This window comes from Papio anubis, chromosome 3, assembly GCF_008728515.1.
Source record: "Papio anubis isolate 15944 chromosome 3, Panubis1.0, whole genome shotgun sequence".
Lineage (NCBI taxonomy): Eukaryota > Metazoa > Chordata > Mammalia > Primates > Cercopithecidae > Papio > Papio anubis.
The window spans coordinates 82,892,054-82,911,935 of NC_044978.1; the positions used below are offsets into that span (position 1 = coordinate 82,892,054).

At 32.9% G+C, this 19,882-nt stretch overlaps 1 protein-coding gene across 5 annotated transcripts in view; it reads left to right on the plus strand.

Annotated features, from left to right (window-relative positions):
• The window catches only part of TBCK (TBC1 domain containing kinase), a 237,214-nt gene that overhangs the window by 86,690 nt on the left and 130,642 nt on the right, over positions 1-19,882 (plus strand). For all 5 annotated transcript variants that reach the window (XR_002522144.2, XM_009207317.4, XM_009207318.4 and 2 more), the window contains 3 exons: positions 737-787; positions 2,066-2,149; positions 13,526-13,611. Coding sequence is in view for 4 of the 5 variants with exons in the window: in XM_009207317.4 (XP_009205581.4) it covers positions 737-787; positions 2,066-2,149; positions 13,526-13,611 (221 nt within the window). In the remaining variant the exon portion in view is untranslated. The remainder of the gene's footprint in view (positions 1-736; positions 788-2,065; positions 2,150-13,525; positions 13,612-19,882) is intronic.

Consider the following 19,882-nt stretch of genomic DNA (forward strand, 5'->3'; position numbering starts at 1 on the left):
ATCTTTAGTGGTTCATATCTTTTATTTTTAGCTTTGCCATTATTATTTTTGTGTTTGATAAAGACTGAGAAACCCATTCCAACCCTATTTTTGAATGTGTCGTTATAAGCGGCTATTTTTATATTTCAGTTCTCTATTTCTTACTGGCCATAGTTTAAATAAAGGTATTATTTTTCTTAGCTCTGTGTATTTCAGAGCTATTCTATATCCTCTTAACAGTTGTAGGTAGATTTATGTCCATTCTTTCAACATGACAATACATGCACATCATTATTATCAATAAAAGAAATGTCATATATTTGGAATTCACTTCACAATTTTTAAAGAATTTTTTTTCATAATCCCAAAGAAAAAGAACATAGGTGAAACTCCATTTCCTAGACGAGAAAGTATGTCAGAAGATATTAAGTAATTGCCAGAATTGTACACTTAGGGTCAGAGATGGGACAATATCCAAAGAATTGTAACTTTCTTCCATTTTTCTATTATTGTATTTCTCTTTTCGACTCATAATAATCTGGATAATAATAATAGCTGATTCATATTGGACACATACTGTGTGCTACACTATCACTTAATCCCCACAGTAAATCATGAGGTGACATATTTCTGGATGGATAATACTTCTAATGTTTAATCTACTTGGAGGTAATGCAAAGAACTGAATAAGGTATATATCTTCAGTTCTACTAGATTATATTTATTTGATTTCTTTCTCCCAACCCCTCTGCATTAGGTCTTGACTCACTCTGTGCTCCATTCCTGTATCTAAACTTCAATAATGAAGGTAAGCCTCTTTATCATTTAAATAATCATTGCACATAATATTCTAAAATATGTAATTCAGACATGAAAGGTTTTTGTTTTTGTTTTAAGGTTCTTTTTCTCTCCCTGGTAGATTTCTGTGAAATAATCTATTATAGACTCATTTTAGAGATATGAAGGATTAATTTATTACTGGAGAGTTTCATTTATGCTAAAGATATTACTAGAAATTTAGTGGAATTCGATTATTCTAAATTCCTTAGAGATTATTTTTTGTCTAAGTATACTTTCTAAAGAATTTTTAAAGAAATCAATTATGGCGGCACTTTTCCATAATCTTGTATCTCCAAAGCCTATAATCATTTTGGATACCTCTTCCTTAATGAAGACTTTTCTTATTCTCCTTCTTGAGCCCATAAAGCACTTTGTATTTATAAAAATTTATCTTGTGTCTGTCTTGTATTCTAATACTTATATATTAATGTAATATTTTTTGACAGCCTTTTTTCAATGGCAGGTTTTTTTTCCCTGCCTTTCTGCAATAACTTTATTATTGTAGGCTTTTCAATAAATACTAAATTCGAATAACTCCAATCCCTGAAATCACATGTAGAGTGTGTTACTATATATAGCTTGAATGTCTAGATGCCTTATCTGACCATCTCCCTATTTTCAGATTCTATCTATTTCATGACCAAATTTGCATCAATTTCTGGAATTAAGTAGAAATAGCATAATCCCAGAGAAATGAAATTTTACTCTTTGAATTATTTTTAAAATACTCTGTTCTCTGATATTCTCACTCATTAATCTAAACTAGAGTTTTTTACTATGTTTAGTTAGGCATAGCCAATTATCACTCATACTGACCCAAGCGTAGTCAGGGGTCTGTGTTTGAAAATGTGAATTATAACACTATTCCTAAATCCAAAGTTCGTAGATTCTTGTTTGCATCAGCAGCAATTAAGGATCGTGAGGTCTGTATAACTTACTAGTAATGATCATGCTTAGAAATTTTAAGAAACAACATTTAAGTAATAAAAGTTTTGATTATTGTGTGATAATGATTGCCACAGTAGTTTAAAATTTAAGTTATAGAATTATTATTTTCTGTTGTCTAAAATGTTTTCTATTTTAAAGCATAGAGACTTTTATCTCTCAATTTTGTTTTTCTAGCACTTGCTATCATAACTGTTATTTAATAGTAGATTCAAGGAATATGTGCTAAGTGAATGCATTACAGCTGGTCATCTACCCTGTTAACTAATTTTTTACATGCCTTTGCCTTATTCTCTTTTAGCCTTGGCTTATGCATGTATGTCTGCTTTTATTCCCAAATATCTGTATAACTTCTTCTTAAAAGACAACTCACATGTAATACAAGGTAAGCAAATGTCTTTCCGTGACTTTCTGCAGGGAAACTGCTGATGTACTGGTGTGTTGATGTAATATTTGATTAAATTTAAGATTTTGACCCTCAAAATATGATGGTCCATCCAATAAAATCCATAAAGAGAAATTAGAAAGTTCGGTCTTTCCTCCAAATCCACAAAGAATTATGGTATTTTTCTAATGGATATTTGATATCTGATTTCATTTCAGTTCAAATGCAGGCATGCTAGTTTGAGAAAATAAGAGACTGCCATTTATGTCTCTCACAATCAAAATTGCTCACAAAAAGCTTCACCATGGAGCAAGTCCACTGTAAATTAGTAAAAAGTTTAAATGTTTAATTGTGTAATCGGAGTATTAAAAATACTTTTCATTTATCTCATTTCCCATGCATGCATACCCAAAATATATTCCCTCTTTCTTCAACTTACCTAAAATATACCTCCTTCTTAAGAGTTCACGTCATAGCGTAACCTATTTGTGAATTCATTCAGGACAACTTTAGCCACATTCAAACTTCTATTATAATTTCCTGAACTCTTTTTTGGAAGTAATATAATAGAAGTTAAAAATACCCACATTTAGATAGAAAAAATAATCCTAAAATTTATGTGGACCCACAAAAGATCTAGAATAGCCAAAGCTGTCCTGAGCTAAAAGAACAAAACTGGAGGAATCACATTATCTGACTTCAAATTATACTACAGAGCTATAGTAACTGAAACAAAATGGTACTGGCATAAAAGCAGACACATAGACCAATAGAACAGAATAGAAAACGCAGAAGCAAATCTGTACACTTACCGTGAACACATTTTCGACAAAGGTGTCAATAACATTCACCGTTCTTGAAGTTTCTTCAACAAATCGTTCTGAGGAAATTAGATCTTCATATGCAGAAGAATGAAACTAGACCTTTATCTGTCTAGTTACATAAAAATCTGTCTAGTTACATAAAAATCAAATCAAAATGGATTAAAGTCTCAAATCTAAGACCTCAAATTATGGTACTATAAGAAAACATCGGGGAAACTCTCCAGGACATTAGTCCAGGCAAAGATATCTTGAGTAATATCCCATAAACACAGGCAAACAAAGCAAAAATGGACAAATGAGATCACATCAAGTTAAAAACCTTCTGAACAGCAAAGGAGACAATCAACAAAGTTAGGAGACAACTCACAGAATGGGAGAAAATATTTGAAAACTACCCACCTGATAAGGGATTAATGGCCAGAATATATAAGAAGCTCAAATAACTCTGTAGAAAAAAATCTAATAATCTGATTTTAAAAAGGGCAAAAGATTTCATTACACATTTCTCAAAAGAAGACATATACATGGCAAACAGGATTCTGAAGAGGTGTTCAATATCATTGATGATCAGCGAAATTCAAGTCAAAACTACATGAGATATCATGTCACTCTAGTTAAAATGGCTTTTATCCACAAGATAGGCAATAACACGCTGGTGAGGATGTGGAGAAAAAGGAACCCTCATATGCCGTTGGTGGTAATGTATGTTAGTATAACCACTATGGAGAACAGTTTAGAGGTTCTTCAATAAACTGAAAGTAAACCTACCATATGATCCAGCAATCCTACTGCTAGGTATATACCCAAAAGAAAGGAAATCAGTATCAAAGGGATATCTGCACTCCCATGTTTACTGCAGCACCATTCATGATAGCCAAGATTTTGAAGCAACCTAAGTGTTCATCAACAGACAAGTGGATAAAGAAAATGTGGCACTTAATACACAATGAAGTACTATTCAGCCATAAGAAAAAATGAGACCCTGTCATTTTCAACAACATGGATGGAACTAGAGGTCATTATGTTAAATGATATAAGCCAGGCACAAAAAGACAGGCTTCACATGTTCTCACTTATTTGTAGGATCTGAAAATCAAAACATTTGAACTCATGCAGATGGAGAGTAGAATGACGGTTACCACAAGCTGGGAAGGGTAGTGGAGGGTAGAAGTTGGAGGATACACATTGTGAATGAGTAAAAAAAATAACCGAAAGAATAAATAAGACCTAGTATTTGCTAGCACAACAGGGTGACTGTAGTTAATAATAATTTAATTGTACATTTTAAAATAACTAAGAGTATATAATTGGATTTTTTAACGCAAAAGAAAAATACTTAAGGTGATAGATACTTCATTTTCCCTGAATGGGTTTATTATGCATTGCATGTCAGTATCAATGTATCTCATTTACCCCATAAATATATGCACGTACTATGTACCCACAAAAATTGAAAACAAAGTAAAACAAGAAAACCCACACTTTTAAAACAGGTAAGTGTTTCAAATTTAAGTTTCACTACTTATTGGATAATCTTGGACAAATAATTTAACTTCTATAGGTAACATTTTTCTCATGTCTAGAATAAAAATATTGTAGAGGTTAAACATAATATGTAAATTGCTGGTACATACATATTCAATAAGTGCTATTATTTATTTCTTTATATTACTGTTACTATGAGTACTAGTTTTTGCTAGTGTTATCATTATGGCATTATGTACTGTTTTATATCCTTTCAACAAGATTCTGTATATTTTAAGGCCAGGGGATTTTCTTATAGTTTTTCTGTTCTTTTAGAGCAGACTACAAAGCTGCTCACTCTCCCATTTACTGTTTTTATGATGCTTATCAGATATCCCTTTGATCTTGTTTTTAACTATATATAATTCTTCCTGCTTTATTTTAAACAACTTGAAACTGATTCTGTGTTATATATATCATTATGGTTTTATGTAATTCACCCAGTTTTCATAAATGAAGTAGGAGTACTGGATGTTGTATCTGATTTATCAAAAATTCTGAGTAAGTGGGATCTCAATTAGTAATAATTTTACTTGGTTAGAAATGAATATAAAATTAGAGTATCAGAGGTTGATATAATGGGAGAATAATTAGAAAGGAAGCAGAAAGGAAAATGTAAACTCAAAAAAGTAAAGCTAAAAGTAGAAGGAACAGAATATGGATAAATAGCTTCGCACATAAAAACATTTATTCTTTCAGCATCATGTACCTTGAGGTTTAAAGAAAAAGAATTAAAACTTTTTGAAAATTTTGTGTTTACAAGCAAATTGAATCATGTGTTCATTCCTGTATATCTGTGTCTACAGTGTAGATAGGTGTTAGAAATGGAAATAATGATCCATTGTCTCTATGTTAATTTTGAAATGCAAACTCCATTGGCTTTTGTATTTTGAAATGGTGTGGTTTGACATAGATGTGCCCAATTCTGCACATTTTCTACAGTGTGGACTTGTATGAAGTTGAGATTAATTTGAGAACGATTTTTAGAAGGTACAGCTTTTTGCTTTGACTTTTTCTAATTAAGGAGGAGTGCATTTTGTAGTGGAAGTTGTTTTTTGCTTATAGATTACCTTAATAAGGCCATTGACTGCAAGGACCTTGTTATACCTTCTTCATAGTTTATGAAGTAATGTTCCATAAGGTTGTGTCCTGTACCTTATTAATAAGGATGTGCCTCATTCTTAATAATAGCTTCCTTCTTACCCTTATTAGTGATGTTTATTATAGAATTAATAGTGTACTCTCTCAGATTTCAGTTAATAGAAAAATGAGTGGATTTAATAAAACCTTGGGTAATATCACAAGATTTTAGAAGCTATGCAATATAAATAATCTGTCAAATAGTGACCAAAGACAAACTGAGAAGATTAAAAGTAAAAAATAATCAGGTTAGTATTTGTGCTGTATAAAAAGAAATTTAATAATCATCAGCTAAATATATCAGCAATATAAGGCTGTTAGTTTCAAAGCTAACATGAAATTGTAATGTTTACTAAACTTTCCAAATATAAGAGCTCAATTAATATACAATGTTGGGCTAAATTTCTCTATAAAGATGAAAAATTGGGGAATCCTCAAATAAGCAATAAAAACAGGTCTTATAACATGAACTGATTAGACTGTTTCTTAGATGGTTGGCTGATACCTGGCTAGATGGCCAGCTCTTAAGACCATATGAGACATTTTATTTTATTTTTCCACTGTTTCATATCTCAGATACATACATTGTATATTAATAATGAATTTCCAATACGAAAAAGACAAATTTCCACAGTTCCTAATTACAGACTTTTTTAACATACTTTTTTGATACAAGGTCTGGCTCTATCACCCGGGTTAGAGTGCCGTGGCACAATCTCAGCTCACTGCAACCTCCACCTCCTGTGCTCAAGCCACCTTTCCACCTCAGCCTCCTGAGTAGCTGAGACTGCAGGCATGCACCACCATATCTGGCTAATTTTTGTATTTTTTTGTAGAGACAGTTTGACCATGTTGCCCAGGCTGATCTCAAACTCATGAGCTCAAGCCATTCGCTCACCTCTGCCTCCCAAAGTGCTGGAATTACAGTCGTGAGCCACTGCGCCCAGCCTTAACATGCTTTTAAAAGGCATACTATACAGATATGCAAGACAATCTCTTGTTTAATTTATTAAATTAGAGACTATAGTGTATACAACATGAATTTGGAGAGACTTATAAGAAAGGCCAAAACACCTGGGTGCGGTGGCTCACGCCTGTAATCCCAGCACTTTGGGAGGCCGAGGTGGGCAGATTGCGAGGTTAGGAGTTCAAGACTAGCCTGGCCAACACAGTGAAACCCTGTCTCTACTAAAAATACAAAAATTAGCCAGGCATGGTGGCAGGCACCTGTAATCCCAGCTATTTGGGAGGCTGAGGCAGGAGAATTGCTTGAACCTGGGAGATGGAGGTTGCAGTGAGCTGAGATTGTGCCACTGCACTCCAGCCTAGGTGGCAGAGTGAGACTCCGTCTCAGAAAAAAAAAAAAAAAAAGAAAAGACGAAAAAGACTGTTCTTTAGTTTGATCAATTTATCAGTAATACATGTTAACATCCAACATTATAATTAAAAGACCTCTCAACAATTATTGATTGCTTGTTTCTCTAATTATTAATAATTTCCTCAGTTATGATTTCTATAAAATTAAATTTGAAATCTTGAATTAGTATTTAATTTTGAACTTCTTTAAAGCCACCATAAATGTTCTTTAATATTATGTTGAAAAAAGAATCAGTAGACAAAGTGTTTTAAATCATTTGTCCAAATTTAATCTTTCAGTATATAACTGTGCTGACGCTGGCCATGCCAAGTACTGCTTACAGAACTGAGATTCTTTCAATAAATAACATTTATCCCTTTCCTAAAGGACTTCATCGTATGATACGGTAAATAAATGTGAAAATGACTACTTATAAGTCTAGGAGACAGGTATACATACTATTATGTTAGCACAGAGCAAGTAGTTTAGGGGGTTTCAATTTTCTTGTGTGTGGTAGCAAAAAGAAGAGAGCATTCTGGAAAGGTTTCATAAAAGGAGATACTTGATGAATTTGAAGTTTGCATAGGAATTTCATTGGTGAGAAGAGGTAAAGACATTCTTATGACAGGGAACAACGAAGAGGACTGAAGTAAAAGAGTGCAAAATGGGATGATAAAATATCCACTAATCAAATCTGATCTGTGGGATAGGAAAGAGAGATGGAAAGCTAAAGAAGGAGCTGAAACAGTACACTGTGTATTGGTTACTGAAGTTTGATAGAACAGTGGTTTATTTTTCTTCAAAGTGTTTATTTTAGGCTTAGCATTAGAAATATTCACCTCTCATTTTATTGGTGTACTTCTTTGTTACTGTGTTTCTCTTTATTTTGTAGAGTTTTAAGCTTTACACTTCAAAGTAGTCATTGATTTTTGGTTGACATAAATATCACATGTACACTTTCTTCTCCACAAATTTTGGGAAAATTCCTAAGTCATAAGAAACTGATTCATTTAAAAGCTAATTGTAGAAATGCATATTTACTGAATCTTTGAATTGCCTTTCCAGAAGTTAAAAGTTTCTATGTTCAATAGCAACTTGAATCATTCTTTGAAAAAAAAAAAGTTATTACTATATACTAATAGAACTTAAAATATTTTCTATTTTAAAGTTTTTTCTAAAATATTATTTATACACTCATGAGACTCTAAAATGCTTCACCTCTTATAGATCAGTAGAAAAATGATCAATTTAATCAAGATACCCTGTTTTTTTAAACTTAGTTCTATTGACTTGTTACCTGCAGATATTTTTAAGATATAATAAATTTAATTACTTTCTGACTTAATGAATATTTGTTATTATCGTTGGTACTATCAAATTATCACCAGAAACATTGTTATTGAGTTGACAAACTACCAATACATGGGAACATTTAAAAATAACATACTGATTATACAACTCAGGTTTGGCTGTTGAGATTATCTAAGATTACTAAAATTATTCTAAGGTTCAGAATCTTAAGAGTATTTAGTGTATGGAAAAAGATGGAGAAATTAGAAAGAAATCTATTGATTAGCGTTTCAAATGTGTTGGAAAACAAGTTTATAACTTGCAGGACAGGTATATCTTAGGCTATTGAGGAGAAAGGCAGCTTCAGACCAGTGAGGAACAAGGTAGACTACCTTTGGCCAGTAAAACTTTGGCACATTAAACATATTCTTGTAGGGTTTTATAAAACCAAGGCATATTCACACTTGGAAGATGTGGTTGCTACAAGTCAGAAAGGTAAAGCTAAGAGGAGATACCATATAAATCTGCAAAATTAAGAGAAAGTTTCCCCAATTTTCTGTTTACCTGTATGTCTTTCTAAATCCTTTGAAGGAAAGAATCGTATCTTCTTCACTGTGATGTCCCCAACATTTAATATAGTACCACATATAACTAGATTGACTGTATAACTAAATTGGGATGTTTCTGGGAGTTAAAAGGGGCACTGGACCAGATGCTGGGTCTACACGTGCCAACTGGGACTCTCACAGGCAAACTAGGAGATAAGTTCATACTACAGTATATATTCAGTAACTCTTGGGGGGAGAAAGAGGAAGACAGACATACCAAGTCTAAAGTCCAGTTGTCAAAGGTGGGGTATAAAACTCTTCTTTCCCTCCAAACAATAACAATGAGAGTGAAATAATATGTATTTTCACTCCAAAAGTTATGTATTTAGAAAGGTAGTGCATTGTATTAGGTTGGTGCAAAAGCAGTTATTTTTTTTTCCATTACTTTTAATATATGTGCAGCTTAGTGCACCTCTTTGCATAATGACTTTAATTTGATGATATTTGGAGATTGTAGTATACAGTCTTGTGATTTTCAAGAATATCTTGTATCATGTGACCAAGGAGATTTTTCCTGAAACAGTAAACATCCTACCTACCTTTACTAGAAGTATTATTATGATAACTATTAAGTGAGCTCGTTTGTAGATTCTAAAGCAAGGTATGTCAGAAGGAAAGAAAGTGGTTTATTAATGTAGCCCTAAAGATTACTTTTCTCTTTCCTTTCTCTTATTTTGAACCCCTTCTTCCCACTTAGTTATAGAAGTTGATGCTTGTTTTTGTGCTTTTACTAGATAGGCCAAATTTTACAGCAGAAAACTTTGTAATGGGAAATAATTCAGGTTCATTTGCATTAAAATCATGTTTCTTTCTAGTGCAGTTAGTCAACATTATCACCAAATGGTTCGGCTTGGTCACATTCTTAGTTGACAATAGATATGTAACTCGCAACCTATCTATATTTATCATCTTCAGGATAGGCTAGCAGTCTGATGGAAAACAACAAATAGTTACAGAATTGAGAATACCATTTCTGATATGTGAGCTGAGGAAAACATTTGCTTTAAATCCCACCCATCATCTTTCATCTTATCCTAGCTAAAAGAGTGAAAGCTGAAAAACTTTTCAGAAGGGAAAAAATAAGGATATCTATATGTAGGACTTTCTGAAATTTTGTCTCTGCTTATATTTTTTGGAAAACAGATGGCTTATTTATAAACAGTTGCACAAAAATATGATAGTGTCATATAAAATTCTTATGATAAATTTATTGGGGATTGTCAAGGAGAGGAACAAAAATTTTTAATACAGAGCAATTAGAAGGGAAGACGACAATTTATTTTCATTTTATATTTCATAGCAAAAATTAAAAAGTATAAGGTTTTACAAATATAAAATACAGAAAATTTATATTAGATAGATTTTGTACTGTAATATAATAAACTTCACTTGAAGCTTAAATGGGAAATTTAATAAGAAACTTAATTTATGTTTTTAAAAAATACCGTTTACCTCTATATAGGTCTTGTGTAGGTTAGAAAACACTGTTTTTCAAGTTAAGACTCTAGATTCATATCCTCATTATATAGTATAAATCACAATTATAGGTTTTTTTAACTTTTAGATTCAGGGTACATGTACAGATTTGTTATATATGTAAATTACATGTCATGGGAGTTTGGTGTACAGATTATTTCATCACCCAGGTAATCAGCAGAGTACCAGACAGGTAGGTTTTCAATCGTCTCTCTCCTCTCATCTTCCTCCCTCAAGTGGTCCCGGAGTCTGTTATTTCCTTCTTTGTCAATTACAGAGCTTTAACAACATTTTAATGTTTCCTTAAAAAGAGTAAAGATTCTATGATTCCATGGAATCCTTTGTTTTATTCTGTTTTTTTTTTTTTTTTTTTGTAAGTACTCATAAATTCTTTCATTTTGATTTACAAATCAAAAGGCATATATTTATTTTGATATTTTTAAAATTTACACCAAGGGACTTGTAAATGTTTTTTTGAAATAATTTGTAATATTACATAGTGCAGATTTCATCAGTTGTCACATGTGCTCTCTTTAGAGACAGAACTTTCTAAATATAACAGGCCATATTGTTATCTCATTTGAAAGCCTATCCTGAGCAACCAAAACTTATGCTAGTTTTACAAATTATGTTTGCATATATGAAGTAATATATAACATATAACTTTTAATAATACATAAATTTATATATTTTATGTCTGTGTGTGTGTGTGTGTATATATATATGTGTATATGCAGTTATAATATATAAATCCAATCATTAGTGTTGGCCAGGCACAGTTGCTCACACCTGCAATCCCAGCACTTTGGGAGGCCAAGCCGGTTGGATCACCTGAGGTCAGGAGTTCAAGACCAACCTGGCCAACAGGGTGAAACCCCGTCTCTACTAAAAATACAAAATTAGCCAGGTGTGGTGGTAAGACAGTGTTTTAATGGTGGATTCGATTTCTTCAGTAGCTCCTTAATTAGCCATGTAATTTTACATAGTAATTCTTTTTATCAGGCTCAAATAAGAATGATATTTAATAAACTGGAGCATAACTGTGGAAAATTGCCTGAGGTTTGAATTTCTGGTTTAAAATGAAGCATGCTTTTTAGAAGTTAATAACTATATGCTTTCACTGGTATACAGTTGAACATTTATGATTGTTGATGTCACATATCTCTGGCTTCTGAGTAAACTGGAGCTATAAACACACTACTAATTGGAAGGAGAAATTAAAAAGTTAAAGAAAAGTTAAAGTTAAAGAAAAGTTAAACCTAGAAGTTTCCTGGGCCCTTCAGATATATTTTGGGTCTTCACTTTGATCTATAACTCTTGAAACTGATGTAAATTGTACCTTTTTTGTGCAGAGAGGAAAAAGTGAGACAATGGACAGATAGAATGCATTCTGTTGCAGTAGAATTAACATCAAGTCAAGAAAAAGTATTACTTGAGTATCTTTTTTTTTTAAATCCAGCATGGGTAAAAGTTCACATTAAATGAGGAATTCAGCTTTGTCATGGAATACAGCACCTCATCTTTTTTTTTTTTTTTTGCCCTGAAGCTCTTCTGTGTAGGATATATGACATGTAAGATGTTTGCTTATAGGGAAATATCTATTGTAGTTATCCATTTTCACGCTGCTGATAAAGACATACCCGATACTGGAAAAAAAAAAAAAAAAAAAAAAGAGAGAGAGGCTTAATTGGACTTACATTTCCACATGGATAGGGAAGCCCCAGAATTATGGCAGGAGGCGAAAGGCACTTCTTACGTGGCAGTGACAGGAGAAAATGAGGAAGAAGCAACAGAAACCCCTGAAGAACCCATCAGATCTCGTGAGACTTACTCACTAGTATGAGAATAGCATGGGCAAGACCAGCCCCCATGATTCAATGACCACCCGCCAGGTCCCTCCTACAACATGTGGGAATTGTGGGAGATACAATTCAAGTTGAGATTTGGGTGGGGACACAGCCAAACGATATTATCCATAAAATTCATGTGATTGTTAGAAGCGAAGTATTATTTGAGAAAAACAAGGGAAGACTACTTGTACTGATGGACTATCAATAATTTAGTACTATTTCTTGAAATATTAAAAGGTAAAAACTTTAAGAACTTAAAAAAAGGAAGGCAGACATTATTTTTTGAAGATTATTTTCACCAAATAATTGGTTTTAAAAATAGATGTTACTTTACTGTAGGATAAAGTTGTGATTATTAAGAGAAAAGTTTTATGATGTTATTGTCATTTCAATTTCAAAAAAAATGAGGTTGTCACCTGTAATCTCAGTGCTTTAGTTGGCCAATACAGGAGGATTGCTTGAGCCCAGGAGTTTGAGACCGGCCAAGACAACATAGCAAAACCCAGTCTATATTTAAAAAAAAAAAAAGTTGAGCTCATTGAAATATGTATTAATCTTGGTTTTTTCATTAGTAAAAATATAATAGTTACTTGCCCTTGAGTAGATTGTTAGCACTATCTTGTTTAGATTAGTGCATAGTGAGTAAACTGGCACGAATAGTAACTTTGGAAAAATGAAAAAAAAGCGTATTCCTCATATTTCAACTGAACTCTATGAATTCTAATAGAATCAGAATCAACAAAAGATATTTTTAATTGCCTACTGGATCCCTACTTTCTGATTAAACATGGTATTCTTATTTCTAAATATCCCAAATTGCTAAGTCTTAAATGGAAATAAATTAGAACTGGAACAGATGCCTGTATAGAGGCATATATTTTATCTGTATCTATAAACAAATTTGAGCATAATTATTCCATTTGTGACTGCTTATAAGTGTTCTCCTTCATTTAAGGATCTGCTACACTTTCTGAACATTCAACAAATACAAAGCAGGTTTGATATTACCAGAGAAAATGTACTTGTAGAGTTTAGTAGGAAAACATTATTTATCATGTATACAATTTGTGACTCAGGAAATGAACTGGTAACTCTGAAGGCAGAAAATAGGTTATGACAGTTTGTTGGTGTGCTTGTTTAATAATTAGCAGTAAGTAATTAAAGTAGTAGCAAAACAAAATTATCACCTAAAGTATTCTCATGAAGAAATTAAATCTCATTCAATGTATAAATAAAACTATATTTGAATATAATGTTCTTGGAGTACTGTGTAAAAATGATGATTGTCTCAAACTTTGTTGTTTCAGAGTATCTGACTGTCTTCTCTCAGATGATTGCATTTCATGATCCAGAGCTGAGTAATCATCTCAATGAGATTGGCTTCATTCCAGATGTAAGTACTTGGTGCATTAATAGAACATGTTGAAAAAAAAAAAAAGAAAAAAAACAGAAATTATCATCACAAAAGAGTGTATTTTTTAAATTTTCGTTGTAGAAGTGCGTATCTGAATAAGTTACTGCTAGTAATTATAGCCTTATGTTAGAAAGTCTGTGGCTACTTTCCATACTCCCACCTTAAGTAATGAAAATGAGTCATTTTTCTTACCATAGTTGATAGTATCAAATTGTTTTGAGAAACTCGTTAGTGATAGTGTTGTATTAAACTGTGCTGTGAAGGCTTTTCACTTGGATTTTTTATATTCAGGCCTGATTTTGAGGATATAGGAAGTGTATGCTTGAGTGAAAGTAACTTCTTCTGTGTTTTACTTGATACTACTTTGGGAGCTTAGATAGATTTTGGTTTTTCTTTTCTCAGTAGTCCACATCAAGCTAAAAGTCAGAGTTGAAAATCAAAGTTTAGCTGTAGCATGACTTAGCCTGTTTTTTATTTGTTGTTCGTCACATAGAATGAAGCCCTTTTTAAAGACTGTTGAATAAACATATATCAAAACATCACATTGTATCCAATAAATGAATACAATTATTTGTCAATTAAAAATAATAAATGACGGTGGAGAGGAAACTAAATTAATAACAAAAGTTAGCTGCTTGGTGATGGGGTTGCAGTTAAGTAGCATGAGTGCAAAAGAAATTGTTTACTTGTTACATTTGACATTAAAAAAATTTTTAACACTATGAATGTATTACTTATTGAAAAGTTAAATTGAAGGCACCTGCCCTCAAGCAATTACAATTTTTTAGGAAGATGCTTTATTAAAAATTATTGATAAAAAAACAAAATGTTCACATTACATATTGTTAAAAGTAGGAAATGCAATTTATAAAATAATATGATATTATCTCATTTTCATAAAGTAGAATTTAGTGTATATGTGTATATACATAGGAGAAGTTGAAAGGCTATACTCTAGAATATTAATTATGATTATATCAGGTTGCAGGAGTTAGGGGTACCGAGGGGGCTTAAGTGCAATTTTTAATTGTTTTCTTTTAAGGTATTATTTTTGTAATGTGAAAAACTTTCTAAAACTATATTATGTGATCGTGTTTAATAGACTACTGTAAAGCAGTTTCTTAAAAACTGTTTATTTTCACAATGCATGGGAAGAAATACATTTTATATTTAGACCCGGGGCACACAAAATTTGAGTGGTGATGTGTATGTGTGTATACAACTAAAATAAGTTTTACAAAACAATGTTTTATGCTTCCTACATGTGATGCATTGTGTTATTTTTGAAAAGTGTACATTTAATAAGTTGATTTTATAAACCTAAATTTGAAAAATACTTATCTAAGGGATTTTAAAAATCAATAAAAACTGATTTTTAAAATTAAAGAATAAAAATAAAAGGCGATTGGAGTATAATATCATTGTAAATGTGAGGTATAATACAATACTAGATCCAATCTTACAGCTAGAGTTGAAGAAGCTATCAAGGAACTGACTGCCAAGATGGTAATGGTGTTAGATTTTTGAGTAAAAAAGAATATTAAGTATTTAAAATATAGACTAAAAAAAGATAATTATTTTCTAAAAATTTTTGTGAAGCCACCAAATTAAATTGTGCTCAGCACTGAACAGAAACAGAAAACATTTATGTAGATAAGTATGTGTGGAAACCAAGTGTGGTGGCTTGTGCTTGAAAGGCTGAGGCAGGAGGATCACTTGAGGCTATGAGTTTGAGACCAAAACAACATAGCAACACTTCATCTCTTTAAAATATAATGTGTAGAATTATAAAAACAATCCAATACAAATCCTTAGACATATTCATGAACAGAGATAATATTAAGAAAGGAAACACACAAGGATAAATAACTTTAATCAGAAAATTGAGTTCCGAATGAGTATGATGTAAGAAACAATGTTGAGCTAAAAATATTGTTAAAACATAGTTAATGTGAATACATATTAAATGTTTACTGTGTACCAAACACTGTTCCACCCTCTTTAAATATTATCAGTCATCAAATACTACAAGTTTATAAATCGTATAAAAAGTGACCTAAATATGTATAAATCCACTTTAGGAAGGGCTAATAATAAGGTGAAAATAAAATTCTAAATAATAACATGAAAGGTAAAAGTAGGTGGGAATCAGTTAAAATATGTTCTAATATTTTAGCATCATTTAGAGGGAATGCTCATTTTATTTAGGCATTAAGTCAGGGAACCTTTCAAATCTGAGATTTGATTGTACCCTCCTTGAAAACTTATAAGTTAGCCTGTTACTGTTTTCTGGATACTGGTAGAAAATGCCAGATTCCTGGGCCAGAGACCAAGGACTTTATCACTAACAGTACAGCAAGCAGCATGAACATTAGCATATTTGTGTTGGTTTCTCTTGCTCTCAAATCCTTTGGAGACAACATCAAGGACCCAGATGATACCTGCATATATAGTGGATTACATTACAAGAGAGAAACCATGAGCCCAACGAATGGAGGTGTATGGTGCCCAGAGGTCCCTTCTCCCATTGCTCGGCAAGCAGGAGGGTAGTGCTACAGGGTTATAGCTTTGTTTGCACTTGCTGTTTGGCAGATCCTGAGTTCTTTTCCCATGTCCAAGAATAAGGGTGAGTGACAACCAGCAGGTGAGTGAGGCAAAGAGTTTTACTGAGTGACAAAACAGCTCTCAGCAAAGAAGGAAGCCTGAGTTGGACAGCCCCCTTACCTGAAGTTGGGTAGTCTTCCCACCACCTAAAAGTGGGTAGCCCAGAGTGTGGCTGAGCCTGGGGCTTTTATGTGCTCAGAATGGGAGTGATATGCTAATTGGTTTGTGAGTATGCAAAAAAAACTAACAACAACAAGAAAAAAGGCACCACTCAAAGATGGCCACAACAGTTTAAAAAACTAATTACAGAAGGGGAGGTGTATGTAAAATAGGTGAATGGTAGGGATCAATCAGAGGAAAGTGTGCCAAACAGAAGGAGAGGTTCTCAATCCACGCTGTAGATTTATATGAGATCTGTATCTTGGTTTTCATACGTTAAACTGTCTTTGGTTTAAATCAGATTACACTGGGGACTTGCCCTATCTGCCTAGGGATTTTTCTGCCCCCGCTACTATCAATAGTAGTGTGATTAGTCCTCAGAGACAATTGTAAGTCATATGGGATGAGAAGTAATTCTTTGTGGGATAGGAATATCCAGCACATGGCAAATGCTGAGCATCCCTGACTCCCAACCACTCATTGCCAGTAGCAGTCCTCTCATCATCATTACAAAAAAATGCCTCTACACTCATTTCTGAGTAATTAATTCACATGTATTTCTGAATGTCCTCTAGCAAATGATTCTGTCACTTGTTAGGAATTTTAGAGTAAACAGAAAGAAATGAGGGGAAACAGTATATCTTAACCTGAAGAAGAGTCCCATCTACAACTCTTTTCTTGTCACAGAGAGTGGGCAAAGTTTTTTCACAAAGAAAGCTAAAATGTTAATAGGAAGACTGTTTTTTCAAATCTTTTTCTTTGTGTGTATTTTTTAATTGAGCTGTTTTTCAAGTCTGTGGATAATATAAAAATGATGAGGCCTTTTTTAAATTCAATTTTGTGAACAGATTTAATGTTTTAATGTAGACATTATTGACAGTGAGTACTTGTGGGAGGGGCATGATGAAATGGAGGACTTTTTAAAACATTTTTCTAACTCTATTAATAACATTTTAGTTCTATTTTATTAGTTGTGTATATAGCATTTTTTTTAAATTCTGAATGATTGTCTTTAATGTTCTACCTTTAAAGTAATTATTGAGGCAACTTTCTATGCCTCTAACAACAGTACAGGCTAGATTTATCAAGGAGAAGAGTGGGTACTTTGATAATCATTTACCAAACCACGTTTCCTACTCAAGAACTAAACCTATCAAAGTAAGCCCTCATTAATCTTTCATCGGCTTCCATTGCAGTAGAGATTGTGATTTCTGGCTTTTTTCCTTTTGCTCTGGGTCACGGAACTCTGAATACTGAGCACTGCTAAAGCCTGAGTAGTTAGAAATATTGTACACTGATGTGATGCTTAGATTATACATTTCATGATAGTTATGTGATTTTCATATAAATAGAGTGAATAATGTGTATTTTATAAAATTGGGGACAGGCTGATATTTATCATTTTTGTCTTGATATGTGTTTCTGCTTTTAAAAGTATAGTAGGCCTCGTTTAAAATGAGAACAGGAAAGTATGATTCATTCTTAAGGGAACCGTTTTCCTGAAATTCTGTGAATAGTATTCAGCTTGCAAATTATGAAGAGTTGTCAGGTAACCATTAAAAGAAATGATAAGGAGTCTATCAGTACTATATATGCCTTTTTAACCTACTGTCACAGCTAAAGATAAAGCTAACAAATTCCATGATATGCTCGTAAAGCCATTGTCATTTAACTGCAATCTGAAAGGATGCTTATACTACTTAAAAGCTTATCACAATCTTTTCAAAATTTATATTCAGCAGAGTTTAAACCGCTCAGAAACAATTATGTATGTGTTCCTTCATTTGTTCCTTACCTTCATTATGTTGTTACATAAATAAATTTTAGATTTTAGTCTAAAGAGAATACTAACAATGAGCTTTTCAGATTTTATAAAGATGTAATTACAGGAAAAACCAGGAATATCCACCTTATTTAGAATATCTTATAATAAGAGTCCTACTAACCTGTTGTAGTCTCTCTGAAGAGTCCTGTGATGTGTCCTCTTGTCTGGTAGCTGCTATCGTTTCCCCAGCATTAGTACAAACTCCATTCTACTGGCATTGGATCCATTAAGGCCTTTGAATACAAACGGCTTATTAAAGTCTCTTTCTCGTAGTGAAGCTTGATTACCTTTCAGAAAGTGCCCAGATCTTAGAAATCAAAGTGGCTATTAATAGTATCAGGGATGATAAAATGACATTTTGGTACTTTCTAGCCAAAAAACTATATACACAAGTTAAATATCTAGCAAGTTTTCCAATTCAGTAAATCTTCATGTCCATTACCCCCCACATCTGTTTCTAATCTAATGATTCCTTATGCTATCCAGAAACAGGTGAAAGGAAGTATAGCAAAATGCAGCAGTTCTAAAACATGTTGCTCTCAGAACCCCTTTATATTCTGAAAAATTACTGAGGACCTCAAAGAGTTTTTGTTTATATGGGTTATAGCTATCTATATTTGTAGAGATTTAAAATATATTTATGTATTAACTCATTTAAAAATAACAGTAACAAACTCATTGCATGTTAACCAAAGTAACGTATTTTTTTTAGAAATAGTTACATTTTTCCCCAAAAATGCAATGGTGGTATTGTTTTACCTTTTTATAATCTTTTACATTTTTATAATCTTTTTACTTGTTTAAGTATATGAAGAAAATGTGACCTCACACAGACATGTAAATAGTTTCTCAGATAGTGGTAGTTTCTTAAATGTCTCAGAGCAGTGGTGTCTTTTTTTTTTTTTTTTTTTTTTTAATATAGTTTAAGTTCTAGGGTACATATATACAACGTGCAGGTTTGTTACATATGTATACGTGTTCCATGTTGGTGTGCTGTACCCATTAACTCATCATTTACATTAGGTATATCTCCTAACACTATCCCTCCCCTTCCCCTACCCCACAACAGGCCCCGGTGTGTGGTGTTCCCCTTCCTGTGTCCAAGTGTCCTCATTGTTCAATTCCCACCTACGAGTGAGAACATGTGGTGTTTGGTTTTCTGTTCTTGCAATAGCTTGCAGAGAATGATGGTTTCCAGCTGCATCCATGTCCCTACAAAGGACATGAAGTCTCACTCCATCACCCAGGCTGGAAGTGCATTGATCTCGGCTCACTGCAACCTCTGCCTCCTGGGTTCAAGTGATTCTCCTGCCTCAGCCTCCCAAGTAACTGGGATTATGGGTGGATGCCACCATGCCTGGCTAATTTTTTTTTTTTTTTTTTTTTTTTTTTTTTTTGTATTTTTAGTAGAGATAGGGTTTCACCATGTTGGCCAGGCTGGTCTTGAACTCCTGACCTCAAGTGATCCACCTGCTTGGTCTCCCAAAGTGCTGGGATTACAAGCATGAACCACCGCTCCTGACCTCATTGTTTCTTAAAGCTAGTAGTTGCTATGTACATTCTAAAGCCATGTCGATGAACTCCTCATACTGTGTTATACTCAAATCCATCACTCTATCTTGCAATTTAAATGGCTCTTTTACTCATACATAATTTTGTAGT